The sequence below is a fragment of the Scaptodrosophila lebanonensis genome, unplaced genomic scaffold (assembly GCF_003285725.1).
Source record: "Scaptodrosophila lebanonensis strain 11010-0011.00,11010-0021.00 unplaced genomic scaffold, SlebRS2 tig00000222-arrow-arrow-pilon, whole genome shotgun sequence".
In the NCBI taxonomy this organism is placed as follows: domain Eukaryota; kingdom Metazoa; phylum Arthropoda; class Insecta; order Diptera; family Drosophilidae; genus Scaptodrosophila; species Scaptodrosophila lebanonensis.
The window spans coordinates 132,750-154,276 of NW_022060620.1; the positions used below are offsets into that span (position 1 = coordinate 132,750).

The 21,527-nt window shown below is 40.5% G+C and overlaps 1 protein-coding gene across 10 annotated transcripts in view; it reads right to left on the reverse strand.

Moving 5' to 3' along the window:
• The window catches only part of LOC115630016 (restin homolog), a 260,152-nt gene that overhangs the window by 102,774 nt on the left and 135,851 nt on the right, over nt 1-21,527 (reverse strand). For 7 of the 10 annotated variants that reach the window (XM_030526647.1, XM_030526642.1, XM_030526646.1 and 4 more), the window contains 4 exons: nt 19,909-20,291; nt 19,521-19,850; nt 287-563; nt 27-229 (listed from right to left, as the gene is read on the reverse strand). In XM_030526647.1, coding sequence (XP_030382507.1) covers nt 27-229; nt 287-563; nt 19,521-19,850; nt 19,909-20,291 — 1,193 coding nt within the window. Of the gene's footprint in view, nt 1-26; nt 230-286; nt 564-19,520; nt 19,851-19,908; nt 20,292-21,527 lie in introns of those variants that run through there. The other 3 variants (XM_030526643.1, XM_030526649.1, XM_030526651.1) reach the window with 3 other exon arrangements.

A 21,527-nucleotide genomic window follows, 5' to 3' on the forward strand; every position in this document is an offset into this window, starting at 1 on the left:
ACAAAAAAAACGCATTTTGCACTTACATAGTTCGCTTAAGATGTGCGATTTCATCCTGCATTAGAGCATTGCGTTCCTCCTGCTTTATGCGCAGCAATGAGGTGCGCACATTATTTTCCTCCAATAGTTTTATTATATGTTCCGCTCGGCGAACTTCCATTTGTTTGCTGCTGAGTGTCCCGAATAAGTTGAGGAACTCCTCGTTTTTCAAAAAAAGATGGTTATTTATCTGGGAAGAAAAGTAAGTTTTATATACATATGTACATCGGTGATATTTTTGGCTGACCTGACTGATGAGTGTGTTCTTTTCGCTAATTTGGTAATATAATTCATCCAGCTTGTTTCTATTATCGTGTTCGTGCTGTTGCATGGCGTTTATCATTTCACACCGCACAGCTAGCACCTGCCGATCCCGTTCAGCCTGCTCCTGAAGATGTGCAATCTGGATATCCGCTTTTCTCAGTTGCTCCTGAAGCTTTTGTGCAATCGGGGGCTGTGAATCAAGCTTATACTCATTTCCCTTTAATTGAATCTGAAGCTCGCTAAAATATTGCATTAGTATACTTTGTAAAATATTAAATACTTAAATCTGAAATGCGTTTATCGACGTAAGCAGACGTGTTTTTATTGAAAATATAAAAAGCGAAAGTAAAGCAGACACAGGCGGTACTTTATCCCATACAACGGCATACATATAAATACATTTTTATTCTCAGTATCACCGGAGACCTCGAAGAATAACGACTTGAGACTAGCGATCTGTGCACAAGTGCTTCTCGCTGTACTAAAAATAACATAAGCAACAAAAATAAAAACTCAAAACGAACAAATATTCAAAGTTAAATTTACAAATACAAAAACAGATCTATGATATCCAAAGGGTCTCTTTCCCTTAAAATAAAAATGAGAGAGAACGCTACAGTCGAGCAAGCCCGGCAGTGAAATACCCTGTACCCAGGTAAGCTTCCGACACTGAGGTATATGTGCCTCAGGCAGAAGCAAAAGGAAGAAGAAGAGCGAACTTGATGCTTCAGCTTGTGGGCGTAGTACCAGAGTGAAATTGTTTCGCTAATAACTTTTCTTAGAAATAATTAATTATTAATTATGTGCGCAAAGTTTGGTTAATGTAGCCTTTGAAATGTGGACGGTATTGGCGAAATTCTGTAGCGGGAGAGGGGAAGGAAAATTTACAAAATTAAAAAAAAAACTAAGGACTAGGAGCGTCTACATACCAAGTTTGGTTTATGTACGCTCAGCCGTTTCCGAAATCCAGGCGTTTCAGACAGACGGACGGACATGTCTAAATGGATTTCTCTCGGCATGCTGATTCAGAATATATATACTTTATGGGGTCGGAGATGCTTTCTTCTGCATGTTACTTACATTACCAACTTAATATACCCTTTTTACCCTACGGGTACAGGGTATAAAAACAATTATAAATCTGCTCCAAGAACAAACTTCGATAAATAATAAACAGAGATGATCAGGAGTGCCACAGAAAACTCCTGTGGCTTCGGCTACAGGTGTTTTTGAAAACTCCCAAAAAATACGTTGGTGCCACAGAATTTCGAAAGATTTCTTTTTTTCGAAGTTCTCCTCCAAGCCAGCTGTCAGTAACAGCTCACTGTCGACGCTTACTTTTGACTGACTAATTGTAAATTAGTAAATTCTGTAAATTCTGTAAAACACTAAGTTAAATAAAACACAAATATGCCTTTTGCATAAAAATAAGCCAGCGCAAATTTGCAGAAACGCCAACTAATTGTTGAAAAATTACAACGCCAATGTTTGAGAAGCGCATCTGATCCCATTTAAGAATTCCTCTTATATTGCTGTTTAAGAATTACATTTATTTGTAACATTTTCTATAACATAATTTGGAGTTCTACGCGATATCCATAAATTGGACTAAAATTGCGTACTATTGTGGCAATCTATGTTTTCCCCTAGTACAAAAATGTACTTACATTTTGTTTTGCTGGTCCGTATTGTATATTGAAATGGCAGTTTATGACCATTCACATTTTCGCCAACAAACAGACCTGCCCAATCGGCGACACACAATTATCCCCAAGTTTGTTTAATTAATACAGACTTAATTGGTACTTATTTGAAACAAGAATTGCGTCAAATATATAAGTTATCTTTTACTTTCGGTTGACTCACAAAATAAGACTTAACTCAGCAAAATGTGATGTTCGAAAAATGTAATGTTCTATTTGGGTCAAAGGGTCATCTCTATTGTGCAGTTGTTTTGGATGCTGGTGTTTTAAATGTACATTTAGTAAGTTGCTGATCTATATATAAAAACAGTTTGCCCCGACTGATTGACTGACTGACTGATCGATGATCAACGCACAGCCCAAACAGTAAAAGCAAGGAAGCTGAAATTTGGACTCAAATATCCTATCATTGTGTAGGTAGGCACTAAGAAGGTATTTTGGAAAATTCAAACTCCAAGGGGGGGAAAACGGGATCCAAAGTTTGCTTGAAAAATCTTCAGTTTTCCACCGACGAACTTCAAATTTAGTTTTTGTGTTCTATAAAAGAATAAAAATAAAACTGCATACTCGCAAATTTGTCTTGGAGCTTGAATTATTAGGGTTTTAATAATACTTCACTTATTTTCAAATGAAAAATTTGTGTTTTGAACTTTGACCCCTGCGGGGCGTGGCACCGCTGGTCAAATTAACCTACCGTGAGTACGCTTTTTTGGCCAGATCTCCACCGAAGTCAGCTCCTTGTCAGAGCTTTCCACTTTTCTGCTCACCTGCAGCAGCGCTGTGTGCAGCAGCCGCAGCCGAAGCGGTGAATACTCCTTTCTCAACACCATTGGCAGCACTTTTGCCGCTGGCAAGCACAGTGTGGGCGTCTAATAGGCCGCTTGACCAGCCAGTGACTGCTCAAGGTGAGATGCAGGTGCTGAGCTCCCACCTACAGGCGGTCTTTCGTCTCTTTAAAGGCCTTAAAAAACGCCACGTAAATCAACAGGATAAGGAGCTTTTTGTTGAGATGCTAAGGCTATACAACTCAATATGTAGCAAGGTGGATTGGTCGCATATTGGTAAGAAGCTGACTAGCAATGACGTCGGTGTGCAAACGGCCGCGCCTGGCCCCTAAGACCCAAACGCGTCGGCAACAAAACGAACGGAGTAACCAAGGCGTCAACCGTGCTTCATCAAGCAAAGAGAGCAGGAAACAGCCCCGAGTGGAGCACTCAGCAATGCAGCTCGCGGCCACTGCATCCGACACCACTGGAGAACAAAGTTGGCAGGAGGTAACAAATAGACGCAAGGAAGGCCCATAAGACGATATTGCAACCTAGAAGGTCTAGGCCCGAAGCAATTATCATTCAAAATAGGGCGAACCTGTCCTACAGTGAGATCCTGCGCAGACTCGAGGACGAGAAGCTTCAGGACGTGAGCGAAAACATAAACAAGGTGAGGAAAACGCGGAACGGTGATGTACTCCTTGAACTCAAGAGGGGCAGCAACGAGAGTGCCCAGAATTTGACGAAAAGCATCGGCCAGGCCCTCGGCGCGGGGGTGGCAGTTCGGGCCGTCGCGCTGGAGCGCCGGCTCGAAATCCGGGACTTAGATGAGCTGGTGGAGGCAGAGGATGTCCAGACGGCAGTGACAGTCCAGGCCGGAATCGATCCCGAGCTGTGCAGTGTTAAAAGCTCACAAAGTCGCCAATGAAGATATTACACCTTAACTTGAACCACTACGCAGTGGTGCAAGACCTGCTGGCGCATTCAGCTGTAGAACGTGGAGCTGACGTGGTGATCATCAGCGAGCCTTACAAAGTGGGAAGCGACACCTACTGGATATCCAACTCCAGTAGACAGGCAGAAATGTGGCTACGTAGAAGCCTCTACTCCATCTACAGTTGCTACCTGGCCCCTAGCCTGTCTCTTAGCGAGTTTTCCATAATTATAAACTCGTTAGTGAATGATGCACTACTCAATTAGGGATCGAGAAACACGTTCAGCAAAGCCGGTGTCGGCTCAGTAATTGACCTAACATTTGTTAGTGGCGCCCTGTTCCCATCCTCCTCTTGGAACCTAGGCCTGAACTACACGGCAAGCGACAACGAGGCTATTTTCTGCGTGATCGAGGGTGAACCCAGCCAGCGGCGAACCAACATACCCGCTAGTAGGATGTTTCGTAGCGAGTCTGCGTACGTGCCAGGCGGCTCTACCAGAGTTCGAGACGCTCAGCCGACTTCAATGAACTCCAAGGGGACTATCGCTGAAAAAGGAGAGCCCTAAAGCAACTCATTAAGGACAACAAGCGTAGTTGCTTTCTCGAGCTCTGTGACATTGCCGGATCGACCGCGGCGACCGTAACACGCATAGTGGAAGTGCTGTTGTCTATCAGACCAAACGCTACTTCCACTGCGACCCAGTATGGATCTGGTGGCCCACCCTTCTCAGTAGAAATGGTAACATCCGACGAAGTCCAAAGCGCCAGGTCCGGACTCTAACTGAACAGAGCAGAAAGACTAGCCATGGCAATCTTTCCAGCTGCATTCATGGAACAGTACCATCAGTGTCTCAGGGAAGGAGTGTTTCCGGATAAGTGGAAACGGCAGAGGCTTTCCTATTGCCAAAACCTGGTAAACCTCCTGGAGAAGCCATCAACAAGGTAGTAAACATCGCTTCTGAAGCCATCGCGGGATCACGCTGGAGGGGTGGTAATGGCGCTAAAAAGTTTCTTCGTCCCGGATTACCTCCTCGCAATCGTGCACAACTACTTCGATGGGAGAACTCTCAATTTCAGCGCGGACGATAGCATGCACACACACCACGTCTCAATAGGAGTTGCCACGGTTCCGTCCTGGGACCACTCCGTGTTTCCGGCACATACGAAGGATTTGCCGTCCGCGCTGACACTGGCCAGGGAGGCAGAGACAAGTATCGCGCGAAGCATGTTTTCGACTTCGTACGCCAAGGCCATCGAAGAAAGGGCTCAAGCGACCGAGTCCAGTAAGAACCGCTAGCAGTTTAGGCGGGGAAAGAATGACAGGGACGAAAGAGGTCAGGAGAAAAACCTTCATCTTGACAAAAGGCAGCACAAAAATTCTGGCAGGGTAAAAGGGAACAGCAAGGACAGGCCCCAGAGCCCATGAAGGTTGATTCCACTGCAAAGTTCAGACAGCGCACAGACTTTGGGAAGCTCAAGATCAATAGTGTGCCGGCCCAGAAGCGACAGAACACGTCTGAGCGCATGATGAGCCCAAGGCCGCAGCGTTTTAACAATGTCGTGCAGATTGCTCCTGACAGTCAGGAGATCAGTTATGAGAGCGCAGCCATGGCAGCGGGCAATAATATACATGTGATAGACACTGGGGCGGTAAAGATTTATGTGAAGCCCATAAAGGAGCTTAACAATGTAGTTCCTGTCGATAGAAGATTTTTCGACAGGTCTCCCCATTTTTATAATCTGTACTTCCCCACTTCCCCATACATGGGGGTTTCCCATTTTTCCTTTGGCGACCTTTATCTCGGAGACTATGAAGCTTAGTCCAAAATGCCTTTTGTGAATACGCAGAAAATGTTTATTTTGAAATTTCCCTCTTTCTCCCCTCTCCACCACAAATCATGATTTTCCATAACTCCCGTAATTCTTGGAATTTCGAATTGAAATTTTGCAAATACCACCGATAGTGATAATGAGTCCGTATGCCAAGTTTCCAGCTCTCAAGCTGCCTGATCTATTATCCGAGAACAATATCAGGTGGGCAATAAAAATCTTCAAGCCCTATAAATCAGCAGGCCCGGACAACATCATTCCGGCACAGCTACTCCATGCAGGGAATACTGCCATCAGATGGCTGGCAGATATTTTTCAAAAAATCCTCCTTACGAGGAGAATCCCAGAAGCTTGGCTGAGATCAAGAGTGATCTTCATACCCAAAGGGTAAAGCCTCGCATACAAAGACTTTAGACCCATAAGTCTCTCATCTTTCCTAGTAAAGACGTTCGAGAGACTTTTAGGCCTCCATTTAAGAAACATGATTTCGCTCTCAGAGCTGTCAAGCTCTCAACATGCCTACTGTAAAGGCAGATCCACAGAGACGGCTCTCCACGCTGTTACTTCAATCGAAAAGGCCCTCAGTACCAAACTTTACACACTAACCGCATTCCTAAACATAGAAGGCGCTTTCAACAATGTGTCCCCAAACGCCATTACTACTCCACTGTGGAATTGGTAAGACAGCTTCTCACCAGGCGGTCTATCAAATACGCACTGGGGCTGTCCACATCATCCAGATATGTAAGCAGCAGAACGTCTCAGGGCGGTGTCCTCTCACCCTTCCTATGAAACGTGGCAGTTAACACACTCCTACGATCCTTGTATGGGATAGGGGGATGCCGCGCGGTGACTTATGCGGATGACGTGACCATATCCTTGGTAAATTCCCTGATACTCTGTGCGAGCACATGACCGTCTGTCTACTATCTACTTGGGCGACGTCAAGTGGCCTAAGCGTAAACCCCAGAAAAACAGAGCTGGTACTATTCACAAGGAAATATAAAATTCCTCCTCTTCACCCCCCATCAATGAATGGGGTACCTTTAACCTTCAGCAGTTCAGTCAAATATCTGGGCTTGATACTAGATAGGAAGCTGGACTGGAACCTGAATATCGAAGACAGAGTGAGAAAAGCTACAATCGTACTCTACATCTGTAGGAAAGCCATTGGACTGAAATGGAGCATGGCCCCCTACGTGGTCCATTGGCTGTATACTGCCATTATCAGACCCATACTCCTATATGGAGTCTCTATATGGTGACCATCGCTGACAAGAAATTCGTCTCTTCAGAGACTAAATAAAGTTCAACGGCAAGCTGAACTAACGATCTCTGGTGCACTCCGCACCACCCCCAGCGACGCACTAGATGCGATTCTGGGAATACTCCCAATACATTTCATGGGGAAAATGAACGCCACGCTGGCGGCCCTTTGCATAAGAGAAACCAACCAATGGTCAGAGGAATGTGTTGGTCACGCCAAAATCCTGAAAGGAAATGACATAATCCCCTCAGTCGCTTACTATTGTACCCCAAAGTCAGTCTACCTCATTTGGGTCCCAGGCCATCGGGACATAGAGGGAAACTTCATAGCCGACGAACTTGTCTCCTTCCAGACAAGGGGAGCATCGGTATACCGATGGCCAGCTGTAAACTGTCCATTCGGAACCACTTCGATTTCATTGCAAATCAAATGTGGACCAATGACACAAAGCACTACAAAATCACACGTGGCCCATCCGCTATAGGAAACAGACTTTAGAACTCTGTAGGCTGAGCAGAAGCCAATGCTCAGCTGTAATCAGAGCCATCACGGGGCACTGGCTGGTGGGCTCCCATGCCGCCAGACTAGGACTTCAACACAACGACTTCTGTAGAAGTTGCAGAGACGAAGAAGAGAAGGAAACTGTTTCCCACCTCTTCTGCGACTGCCCAGCCTGGTGTAGGACCAGACAACGCAATCTAGGAGATGGCGTCCTCCCAAATCTGTCGGCGCTAGCAAAAAGAAAGCCGATTGACATTTATAAATTCATCCGGGCATCCGGATGGGTGTAACAATTTGCGCAGGAATGAAGCCAACCACGGGATATGCGAAGCGGACTTGTCCACGCGGTACCACAACGGGCCAAATAACCACGGCCTAAGTGAGTCAGGATTTTCATAAGCTCTGGCTGCCATATCTACCTACCTACCTATAAACAGCCAGTTTCCTTTAACTTTTTTTTTATTTACAGCTCTTAATACTTTATTTTATTATCATGTATACACTATGTTGCCTTATATGGGCAGTCGGGGAATGCCTGGCAATCCGGCCCACTGTGCATTGGTCTGACTAGATGTTTCGTTATGCCCTCAGATTATTCAGCTTTCTAATCAAAATAGCAGTATTACATACATTATTTGTCTATACTTAGTTGTTTTTACACCCTGTACCCAAAGGGTACGAGTCGATATAGCCATGCCCGTGTGTCGGCCTCTCTATCTGCCCGTCTGTCTGTATGCACGCAAGTATCTCAGAAAGTATAAGAGCTAGAATAACCAAACTTGGTACGCCCGAGAAAGGGCAATTTTATTCATTTTTCCCAATGCACCCCCCCCCCTCCCCCCACCCCTACTTCCAAGCTATTCCTTATTTTCTAAAACTCCCGTTATTCTTGGCATTTTAATGAAAAATTTGGTAGTACCATCCAGTTAGTGAATTTATGTTCGTATCCCAAGTTTTATTAAGAAAGGTTGATTAGAAAGAGAGTTTTGGCATCCAGTTAGTGAATTTATGTTCGTATCCCAAGTTTTATTAATAAAGGTTGATTAGAAAGAGAGTTTTGGCCATATAACCTCTGTCCCCATCTGTATTTGTTGCTGCTTTAACATATTTATGTAATGCACACATACATATGTACAAGTACACAAACGCGCCTAGACATTTTCTGATGTAAATGTATGTACAAGTATGCATGTTTGGAATATTTTATATTTAACTAGCAGGACTTTGCCCATCTTTGCTGGCTCAGTATTTGTGCTTACAATCGTTTACTTACTATATGATATTTCTCTTCCGGCATTCTCTAAAGTTTCTAAAGAGTTAATTTAGCAAATTACTTTGGTACGATTCGTGAGCTAAGCCATAAAGTACAATAAATACTATGTATGATTATATGTGCATTCATATGCACATACTTAAATATTATTTATGCATATAGTAGGATAGTAATAATTCAAGGCAAGTTATTTCTAGAATTAAAAGCTGTACAATTTGGCAACGTTATTTGGTCAACTTCACAACCTTTAATTGAGCATACGCACATATGTATATACATATTATATACATATTACATATATACACATTATTTAAGCGATGGCACAGATGCTGTAATCTCTAGATCTTCACCTCTATCTATTCCCGAAGATCCGTATCACCGTACTATTGAAATCTCGATTTCTCTTTACGAAACTAAAGCCTCTCCCTCATTGACTCATTAAAGTTCTCACCGTTGTTTTCAGAAAAGCGATTTTAATAAGCTCAACAGAAACTGATAAGTCATTTCTAAACGTATCCGTTGACATTGAAATCGCGTCTACTTTTTTCTTTCTTTTCTCCTTTTATCGGTCCAGACCTAATCTTGTCACCTATACGATTGACAATAAATTATAGAGCTTGCAAATAGATGTTTCTCTAGGTCACAAAATAACTGTTATTTACGAACATTTTTGGGAAATAGTCACAACTGAACGGTTCACTACGTTTTTTGAATAAATCGTTCTCAGTTCAACCAAGAACCAGTTTTTTGTTGCCCTTTTGATCTGATTATTAACTGAAAGCTTCGTCCTGAGCGAGAAAATAAAAGTCTTTTGCGTTTGTGTACGTGCATGTGAGTGTATGACTTATTTGTTTTTATCATTTGATTTTCTTTTTCTATCTTTGGATTGTTCATTAAATTGTCGCGAAAAATGGACCGGGACCAAAATAAACAAGTAAAAAAGCTAAATACTCTGAAATACTCTGTACAGAATAAGAATAGAAATTAAAAAAAGTAAGAGAATTAAAAAAAAATATTTTTGATCGATTTTACCACAAATTAGTCTATCATGATGAAACTTGGCAACTAATTGGGGGTATTTCTAAAATTTTAGTTCGAAATTCCAGGAATTACGGGAGTTAGAGAAAATCACGATTTGCGGGGGAGAGGAGGAAGGTAAATTCCAAAATACAAATTTTCTGCGTATTCACACAAGACATCTTGTACTAAAATTTGGTGTTCCTAGGTCTTATAGTCTCCGAGATATAGGCGATTATACGAATGAAAATCGGGAAAACCCCCATAGGGGGGAAGTGAGGGGAAAATCAAAAAAATAAAACAAATTCGTATAGAATACACACATAAGGCATCTTTGTGCAAAATTTGGTGTCTCTATATCTTATAGTCTCTGAGATCCAGGGGTTCATACGGACGGACAGACGGACAGACAGGCAGACAGTGCTAGATCGACTCGTCTCGTCATGCTGATCAAGAATATATATACTTTGTGGGGTCTGCCACGCCTCCTTCTGCCTGTTACATTTTTCAGCTCCCGCAAACCTAATACACTTCTGTACATTTCATGTACAGAGTATAAAAAGCCTATAAAAATGACCAAAATATCTAATAACGAATCCGACACGGCTTGGGAATTTTATTTGCCAAACGGCCAGCTTTAATCCGATTCACAGCAGAGAGTAGTTAGATACGTTATTAGACCTATCAAAAAAGAAGTGGAGATGAAAAAAAAAATAGCAATAAAAGATAGAAGAAAACAAATTAAAATTAAAATACTTAAATAATAAAATATAATTTAAAATTAAAGGTGAAGAATCACTGACCCGTTGGGGGGAAATTTATTAGCCAGTCCGGCAAGCTATGCCCCTATTCACAGCACAGTGATCTGTGATTCTGTCAGAGGTAGCTGAAAATAGAAGATTTTAGTGAGGGGAGAGAGCACACTTGAGATTAAAAAGTGAAAAGTATTATAATTAGCGCATAATACTCGAAAAGGATTGTGCATGGCGTAATCACTAGTGCATCTGTTAAGTAGAAGAGGCAGAAAGTTCCTTGTTGGCCTAGAAGGAACCGAAAAATTGATACGACCTAAAAGCACAGAGGAATCAACATCTCCGACAATCAATTTGTGGAGGAACAGAACACCAAGAACTATTCTATGGTGAGCTAGAGAAGAAGAAGTCTACTGGGTAATCGTAGATTAGGATCCCAGTTTAGACCACGAAGAGCAAAAAGAAGAAATTGTTTCTGAACCGACTCAATGCGATCCTGATACAATTTATACTGAGAACACCAAACACATGAGCAGTACTAGAGAATTGTACAGTAACTTAACTTGGTGGTGTAGGGGTCATTAAATTCTTTGGATTAACGTTTAATAAAACCAAGAATACCCTTAGCTTTGTTAACGATAGTGGAGATGTGAAGGTTGAAATTCAATTTGGAATCAAAAAGAACTCCAAGATCTTCAACTGTAAATATACTTTGCAATGGTATATTGTCAATCGCATACGTACCTTGATATGGTCTGGCCCCGTGAAAAGTCATAAACTTGCATTTAGAACAATTAAGGTGCAGGTGGTTGACTAAGCACCACCATTGAAAACAGCTTAGATCGTACTGCAGACGAGAATGATAAAGAGGATCTTTATACGAAAAAATAAGCTTCACATTATCGGCATACATTAGTATACGGAAGTGCAGCAGGATAGACGAAAGGTCATTAATAAATAGAGTAAATAATAGGGGGCCAAGATGACTACCTTGCACGAAAAGTTACGACAACAGGTTTGGGAGTATTCGACCTGAGTAGTAACGTCTGTGTCTTATTTTTTAGGTACGAGGAAACCCATTTCAAAAAGTTTGAGGGGAATCCCATACAAGTTAGCTTCAAGAGGAGGAGGTCGTGATTCAAATCAAATGCTTTGCTGAAGTCAGTATATATAACATCAGCTTGCAGCTTTGCTAGAAATGCATCATTTATCAAAGATGTAAATTCAAGCAGATTAGTCGCTGTTGACCGATTTTTAAAAAATCCATGCTGAGCAGAGGAGACTTACAATGGTGCTGTAAAGAGGACGTAATTATTTTTTCAGATAATTTAGGAAGGGCAGAAAGTTTAGCAATGCCTCTATAGTTGGAAATGTCTGACTTACAGCCCTTTTTGTGAAGTGGTATAATTAACGATTCTTTCCAAGTAGCAGGAAAGATTCCGCTCTCAAGGGACAGATTAAAAAGCTTAAACAACGGTTTGCAGAGGGAAGTACACTCTTTCAGCACACAACTAGGAATGTTGTTAGGCCCTGAAGAGAATAAAGATTTTACAGATTGTATATTAGATAAAATACAAGAATCTGTAATTATTGGAGCAAATATAGAATTTAAAGGAATAATGCGAAAGGGCTAAGAATTACCGTTAAAAGACTCAGAGGAGTAAGTCGACTGGAAAAAATTTACAAATAATTCAGCACTTATAGAATCATTACAAGAATTGTTATTGGCAAGGAAAAATGACGATGGCAAAGTCGAAGATTTTCGCTTTGAATTTACGAAGTTATAGAACTTTTTAGGGTCATGCTTAAATTGGAGCTTGCAACTCTCAAGATAATTTGTGTAACACAGGGAGTTTAAAAGAAGAAAATTCGATTTCCAATACAATATTTAGAAAAGTCAACAGCTAAGCCCGACTGCTTGAACTTTTTGAAACATCTGGATTTTATGTTTTTTAGGTTAAAAAGTCTACGCGTAAGCCATGGAGGCTTAAGAAAAGAAAATGATGCGACGCTATTGGGAACACAGCATCGAAGGTGGAATACATGGTGTCATAAAAAAATTTTGAAGCAACATTAAAGAAGCAACTATACAAGAAAGACCAATTAGCATTAAAAATCAAACGGTTAAGCATAATAAAATCACATTTGCATTTTTTTATTTATTTATTTATTTATTTATAAAAATCAACAAATTTACTGTCAATAAATAATTGGTAATATTAGAAAGTAAAATAAAAATATTTATAGTATTACATTATAAGTTAAACTTAAAAGATAAGAAAGCCTAAGGGAGAGCTATACAATGACGTCTATTAATGCCTCCGACACGTTGGGGGAATTTTATTTGCCAGTTGGCCAGCTATGCCCCGATTCACAGCCAAATGTGGTCAGAGACATTATAGACCTAACAAACTAAACAAATAGCAAGTAGAAGAGAAGAATTAATTCTACTTAAGAACTAATTAGAAAAAGTAAGGTGTAGAAAGAGGAAGAGGAAAAAGAAAAAATAAGAGGGAAAGAGAGATACAAAGACAGAGAAAGAGAAAGAGGTAAAGAGGTAAATCTCCAACCCGGTGGGGGAAAATTTAAATGCCAGTCCGGCTAGCTATGCCCCGACTCACAGCAGAAGTGGTCAGAGATTTTCCCGAAGATAATTATAAAGAATAATCTTTACCGAACAGAGAGAGAGTTCTGTCGAAAGTAAGTGTGAAAGATCATTATAATTACTGCAAATGACCCGAAAACGATTGTGCAAAGCGTAATCGGTTGTGCATCTAGCCAATATGAACGGCAAATAATTCCTTGTTGGTCTACAAGGAACTGAAAAATTAAGGCGACCTAAGAGGGCAGAGGAGTCAACCTCACCGATAACTAACTTGTGGAGAAAAACTATTCCAAGAACAGTCCTACGATTTTCTAAAGATGGAAGGTTTATAAGTAATAGTCTACTTGAATACGATGGCATCAAAACATTAGGATCCCAGTTAAGTCCGCGTAAAGCAAACAGCAAGAATTGCTTCTGAACAGATTCAATACGCTCCTGATACTTTCTATACTGTGGACACCAGACACAAGAGCAGTATTCAAGCACAGGGCGTACTAGAGACGTGTACAGAAGTTTGGTAGTATAAGGATCAGTAAATTCCTTGGACCATCGTTTAATGAATCCAAATACACCCTTAGCTTTATTTACAATGCTAGAAATGTGAAGATTGAAGTTCAATTTGGAGTCAAAAAGAACCCCAAGGTCTTCAACAGTCGATATACGCTGCAATGGCACATTGTCAATCGTATATGTGACTAAGAGGGGCAAAGTTCGATGAAAGGTCATGAACTTACATTTAGAGCAATTGAGGTACAAGCGGTTTACTATGCACCAAGATTGCATGCAGTTCAGATCATCCTGCAGGCGTTGAAAATGAAGAGGGTTTTTGTAAGATAGAATAAGTTTCACATCATCAGCATACATAAGTATATAAGAGTGTGACAAGATAGAGGGGAGGTCATTAATAAATAATGTAAAAAGTAAAGGGCCAAGATGACTACCTTGAGGCACACCTGATGATGCATAAACGGGCTTAGAGATATGCGACCTGAGCAAAATTCGTTGGGTCCTATTTTTTAAATAGGACGAAATCCAACGCAACAAATCGGCAGGAAATCCTATGCGGCTAAGCTTAAAGAGCAGAAGGTCATGGTTAACAGAGTCAAATGCTTTACTGAAGTCAGTGTAAACGACATCAGTCTGCATTTTTAGAATAAATGCCTCATTTACCAAAGAAGTAAATTCCAGCAAATTGGTCGTAGTAGACCGTCTCTTAATAAAACCATGTTGAGCAGGAGATATGACAGATTTGCAGAGATGCTGCAAAGTGCCGCAAACTATTTTTTCAAATAATTTTGGTATAGCGGACAACTTTGCAATACCTCTGTAATTCGAAATATCAGACTTACCACCCTTTTTATATAAAGGAATTATAAAAGATTCTCTCCAAATAGCTGGAAAGATTGAAGAACTAAGTGACAGATTAAAAAGTTTAAGCAATGGTTGTAAAAGAGAACTAGAACATTCCTTGAGTACACAACTAGGAATGTTGTCTGCTCCAGGAGAGTACGAAGACTTCAAGGATTTGATAGCAGAAAGTAGACAACTATCAGTAATTATGGGAGCGTAAATAGTGTGGGAAGATGAAATGCTATAAGGATAAGAGGTATTACTAATAGAGACAGAGGAATAAGTTGACTGGAAGAAGTTGGCGAACAAGTCAGCAGCTTCAGAATCATTGCTGGCTTTCTTGTCACCAAGGAAAAATGATAAAGGTAGCGAAGCAGTTTTACGTTTAGAGTTAACGAACTTATAGAACTTTTTAGGGTCCTGTGCAAATTGTATCTTACATCGGGCAAGGTAATTATTATAACACCGTGAGTTAAGAAGGACAAAATTGGATTTCGCTATAGAGTATTTATAGAAGTCAATAGTTAGGCCCGACCGCTTATACTTTTTAAAGCATCTAGATTTAACATTTTTTAAGTTGGAAAGTCGTGGCGAAAACCACGGAGGTTTTGATGACGCAGACGATATGACACAATTTGGGATACAGACATCAAAAAGAGCGTTAATAGTGTCATAGAAAAACTTAACGGCTATGTTGATATCAACCGCACTATACAGAAAAGACCAATTAGTTGCTAAAATAAGTTCATTAAGCATTAGGCGGTATTGCGAGGCATGTTACACTTAGAAAACCATGCACTAGATCTTGAAAAGGGAAGACATATTTCTAGAGTAGGATGATAAATATCTTCAAGCAGTGTTAAAGGAGAAGATCTAGAAACAAAAACATTAGTGATATCATTAATAAACACCAAATCGAGATATCTATGAAGGTGATTGTATATTGCATTAATTTGAACTAAAGAGAGTTCAAGAAGGCAATCCAAAAAGTCATGCTGTGACGAAGGAATAATTTGAGGGGAACTATTAAAGAATGACCAGGAAATGCTTGATAAATTAAAATCCCCCACCATAAGAATCAAGTCATTATCACGCAGGCGGGAACATGGAGCATAGAAACTTGAGTATCAGAAAAAGGAGGAATATAGGAGCAAGTGATATATACCGCTCGAGAAGAAGATGTTGCCTTAACGTAAATAAATTCAAGGCTTTTTGACATATTAAGGTGGACAATTTCCGACTGGGTGGTGGTTTCAACTGCAATCAGTAGACCACCCCACGGCGAACAGGTCTATCACGTCTATAGATTATAAAGCTATTCGACAAAATTTCAAAGTCAGATATGGTAAGATTTGACACGTCTCTGACAATGCAATTATGTCAAACTCAAACGAAAAACTATCCCTATATAAATCAGTAAGTTTAGATGCAACACCTCTAACGTTTTGGTAATGTAAACTAAGAGATTTAGGAGAAATTTCTAGTTTTTCTAGTTAGTAGGCGGTATTGAAGCACTAACTGGCAGGGACACCGGAATTGGAATAGTGCGTTTTTTGTTTGAACCCATGAACTATCATATGCGGTGGCCAAAAATTGTGGGTCACAAATAGTTTCAAAAGCTTCAAACGGAACACTAACCTTAAAAGAAGCAATTTCCCGATGGAAACGCTACCACATGATTTGCTAGCGATGTAAGCAGCGATAGACTCATAGCTAGTATCAGCAGACAGTCTCGAAACACCTAGCTTCCGAGGCGCTACAACTGTAAGGAAAGGAGAGTATTGAAGCACTAACTGGCAGGGACACCGGAATTGGAATACTGCGTTTTTATACCCTGTACCCAAAGGGTGAAAAGGTATACTAGTTTTGTGCGAATGTATGTAACAGGCAGAAAGAGGCGTGGAAGACCCCACAAAGTATATATATTCTTCATCAGGATGAGAAGACGAGTCGATATAGCCATGTCCGTCTGTCTGTCTGTCCGTCTGTCTGTATGAGCGCAAGGATCTCAGTAAGTACAAGAGCTAAGATAACCAAAATTGGTATGAAGGTTCCTATAAGCCCTAGGCAGATCGAATTTGTTTATATTTTCTGATACACCCCCCCACTCCACCGCAATTCGTGTTTTTTCTTATAACTTCCGTAATTCTCGGAATTAAGAAATCAATTTTGGTAGGTACATCCAGTTAGTACTAATGTGTTCGAAGAAAGTTATAGCCATAAGTAAAATCGCTGCTCATGCGCTGCCTGCACCTCTGTCGGCAGCGCTGCCCGCAGCTGTTGTTGTTGCTGCTTTGGTTCAACTTTGTGCTGCATACATACACGCATATAAACACGCATAGGTACGTGATGTAAATGTATGCTGTTGAAACTGAACATAAACATGTATTCTAATTTAATTTAATTAATTCATTCATTCTTTTTTTTAATAGTTTAATATTAAATTTTTAATTTTTCCTTTTTGTGGAGAGTACAGGGTATTTTACTGTCGGGCTTGCTCGACTGTAGCGTTCTCTCTTGTTTTTGTTTGAACTCATGAACTATCATATGCGGTGGCCAATATTTTGGGTCACAAATAGTTTCAAAAGCTTCAAACGGAACACTACTCTTAAAAGAAGCAATTTCTCGGGGCACGGCAAAATTAAATTTAGAGATGGAAACGCTAGCAGAAGATTTGCTAGCGATGTAACCAGCGATAGACTCACAGCTAGTATCAGCAGATAGCCTCGAAACAAATATTTGCTTCCGAGGAGCTACAACTGTAAGGGCAGGAGGGCATGCAGGTGAGGTAAAAGCAGTATCGACCATTACACCAGAGGGCAGTTCGCAGACATTTCCTGAAGACATTTCAAATTGATGTAGTCGTAGCCAGCTATCTTCAGTTTAAAGAAAAAATTTGGGCAAAGTGAACGAATCATTAAGTTCGTCAATGTTACCGCCGCGAGATACTAATTCGGCGGGATTCATATACCATGACGCCAAGCTACTTGCTCTGACCAATCTTCAACTTCTGAAATTCTGCTTGGAACAAATGTACTCAGCAAATGTACTCACCGACCTGTGAGTCAGGCCAAAAATTAACACTTTTTAATAATAACCAAAAATTAACACTTTCGAATAACCGTAATATCATGGAAAAAATATTGCGGTTTCTTGTGTTTAACGAGCTAAAGCTGTCTTCCAAGTGTTAATGAAATAACGCATTCTAAGACAGACTCAGTGCTATCAACGCTGAGTAACTTTTTCTGTTGGGCTTGTTCAAAAAGGGATGGGTGGTTCGAGGCCCATTTGGTCAAAGTGAAACCTGCAAGTTGTAACACTGTCTGCACCTGTTCGCATATTACTTTTGCCTCTTCTCAACTATTTGCCCCAGTTAGCATATTATCAACATAAAAGTTGTTTTTAGTTGGCTAACTCAGTTAGACAATGCACAGCGGCATAAAATCGAAAAATTTCGGAAGATATTTTTGGGATATAAATACAATTTCAATAAATAGACACCCCAATTAGAACACAACTTTTTTTGTTGAGCTTTCTTGCAACTTTCGCTTATCATGAAAGTGGTTATATTTGTTTAAAAATAAAAGTATAAGTATGGAAAGCAAAGATCATGGTATGTAGAATCAATTTCTAATCCATATCGTGACGTGTGTTCGTGTTATCCAGCATTTTGTGTGTGTCTATTTAGCTGGAATGTATAACAAAAGTAATTGTGTTTTGTGGAGTATTACTTTCGCAGAGCGCGTCAGAGCGTGGAGCAAACAATGTCAATGTCTTAACAAAAGTACACAGATTCATAATTATTAAGTCTTCTTTGCCTGTTTTTGCCTGTTTTCGAACAAATTGCTTTTATTGCAGCAAAACTCGTGTGTGGGCACATAGAAATTATTGACATTTAGAGCACCAACATAGACTCAAAAAACGCATCTAAGCAGTATATATTGCAGAAAATTAAAGTAAAAGTAGTAGAATTGTTATTAAACACTTGTCATATACGGCATTAGGGCTTAAGGCTATAAGATAATTTGAATCGGTCAATTAAAACGCTTTGACAACTCCGAGGGCCTCATCTGACAATCATGAAACCAAATGGTTTCATTTTTCCACATCGTTGTGGACCAAGCTTTCAAAAAGTTTTATACAGTTTCTAAATTCTGAATGCTTGCCGCTAAGCCTGGGCAAGCGCATCTACGAAAGCTGACTGCGATGCTGTTGGGCCATCCTTGCAGAACAGTCATGCGCGCTTTGTGCAAACTGCTCAGTTGGCTTCAACGCTTTTAAATATAAAGCCTTTGTGCTGACCCATAAGGGTACGAACACAGTGCACACTGAGACAGTCATCACTTTCGAAATGTAATCGCGCAGTAATTCAAAACGACTAAGTTTTGTCGAACGAAATAGTTTGGTCTTCAAAGGACGACATAGCCCTATCCAACATTTGGAAGTTCTTATACATACTAACAATGTTAACAGAAAACTACTTATTAATATGTGCCAGCTCCAACAATTTGGAAATTCCAAAATACACCTTTTCTGCGTATTCACATAAGGCGTCAGGGACTAAAATTTGGTGTCCCTAGGTAATAAGTCGGGGAAGTGGGGGGGAAAATCAAAAACAGAAAACAAATTCGTATAGCGTATACATATAAGGCATCTTTGTGCAAAATTTGGTGTCTCTATCTCCTATAGTCTTTAAAATCCAGGTCCACACGCACACACGGACGGACAGACAGACAGACAGGGATAGATCGACTCGTCTTGTCACTCTGATCTAGAATCTATATACTTTGTGGGGTCTGCCACGCTTCCTTCTGCATGTTACATTTTTCAGCTCGCGCAAACCTAATATACTCCTGTACATTTAATGTACAGGGTATAAAAAGTTCATGTTGGTTGTTTAAGAAAGCAGGTCAAAGAAGATATGTTAAAACAAGTAGAGAAACTAAAGTCGGGTCTTCCGACTTTGAAATAATCTGTACACATGTGTAGAATAGACAACAGCGGCGGGCACTGCTTGGTCATATATACATATATGGCTATAACTTCCTTTTAAATCGGTCCATTATAATGAAACTTGGCGGACGGAGAGACACACACACAGCCTTGTCTGTCTGTCTGTCTGTACGTCCGTCTGTGTACACATATGTACAGAGTATTTCAAAGTCGGAACACCCGACTTTAGCTTCTCTACTTGTTTTGTTATATTTTTGTAGCTTACGTTATATTTTCCACTGCAGCATCGTACTGCCTTTGTAAATCTTCGTAAACCGCCCGCTCCTTCAAGGTATTATTAACTTGTGTGGTCAGCAAATTTTTATGCTGCTCCAAGTTCTTTACTTGTCTTTTTAGGTCAACAATAATTAAATCCTTTTCAACTATGCCATGGTCGACCACGTCTGGACGTTTTTGAAGATTTACTATGAGTTCGCGTGCTTCTTTTAATTCGCCTTCAAGCACTTTGCTGTCTTCATCATTTTTTGTTATCACCTTGTATGCGCGCTGTAAATTAAAATCCGATTCCATTAGGCTTTCTTGAAGTCTTTGGTTGCTAAAAAAATATTTCATTAAACAATAAAAAAAGATTCACTTTCTAAAATTATTCTTACGTGGTACTTAACAAATTAATTTCAACCTTTAATTGCTGATTGTCCTCGTTTTTGTCCATAAGCATCGCATTTTTCTCAGCCAATTCAAGATTTTTATTTGTTACTTGTTCTTCCAAGTTTTGGATCGTACTCTCAAGCTCACTGTTACGTTTTTCTCGTTTGGAAACCTCTGTGCTTAAGTGGACCTGTGAGTCATATTCTAGTTTGCTTAACTTCTCGTACTGTTCCTTTTTTGCTTCGAAATATTTTGCCTCCATAAGCTGTTTTTGGGAACGCACCTCACTTATTTCCCGATATAAACGGGCTACATCCGGAAAAACGCACGCACCAGGTGACCCACACAATTGCTGAATTTCGTTGCACATATCGGATATCTTTCCGTTCTAAGAAAACACTATTATTATAACCAGGAGAAGAGGTTTATTTCATAATGATTATCATATCTGATCGGTTATGCAGCCAAAACTTTCAAAAGCGGCAGAATAACATAGCTAATAAGTAACATAATGCAACCCGAAACAGAGTGCTCATATTTGTAACTTTTTCTGCGCATAAGCTGATCGCTTTACTACTTATTACATTTCTTCTTGTATTTGGGCAGCCGCTACATACAATTAAATGATCTATGTTAACTTTACTAATTCGGTTTCATATTCTTGTTCAGCATCACAAGCCGAATCGATATATGTCTGTCTGTCTGTCTGTATGAACATCAGGATTTTAGAGGCTATAAGAGAAAGGGTCACCAAATTTAGAACAAAGATGCCTTATATGTGTACGCAGTGCAAGTTTATTTTATTTACCCCCCAATCCCCCGATATGGATTTTTCGTAACGCCGATCGTATAATAACGTATGGGAACAATTACAAAATACCTTTCGCGGCCAAACTAAAACTATCTTCATTCAATCTCTTATCCTTTTATTTTACATCTCGCCGTTCCGTTCTAGTGCTGAACTGTCTCCGTTGTTGGTTTACCCTGGCTAGCTATTGTCTGTGTGTTGTGGGACTGCAGCTTTTGGCCAAGTGTTGCTGTGCAATTTTAATTTCAATTTTGCCGTTAGCTGCTGCTCGATGACCGCCTCGCTCAGGAATTGTCGTTGCCATCCATTTTCCCATCGCTGGCACCTTCGGTTAGGCGTAGGTCTTTTCACGTGACGACCTCTATTCAACCAGAGCAGAGGCACATGGTAAGTACGACTGTGAAATTGTATACCTCCAGGGAATATCCTAGCTTTCGAAGGCCCCACACAATGGCTAAGCATTCCTTCCCGGTGGCCCTGAAATGCATTTCGGATTTATGCAGCTTCCGACAGTCGTAGGAAATTACGTGCTCCTGGTCATTTATATTTGCTTCAGCACTGCGCCCAGCCCGTATTTGCAGGCGTCTGTCTGACAGCAGAAGCACTGGGTAAGTCGGGACAAGCAAGAACAAGGCGCTTCCCTTGCCCATTTCTTGCCCTTCTTCAGCAGCTCGCTGAGGGGAACGACTATCGTCGCGAAGTCGGGCACGAACCGCTGGTACCATGAGGCCACGACAATGTATTGTTTGTTGGAGACTGTAATCACCAGATTCCCCAGGTAGCGTTTCGATTTGCGAAAGAACTGGTTGTATAGTT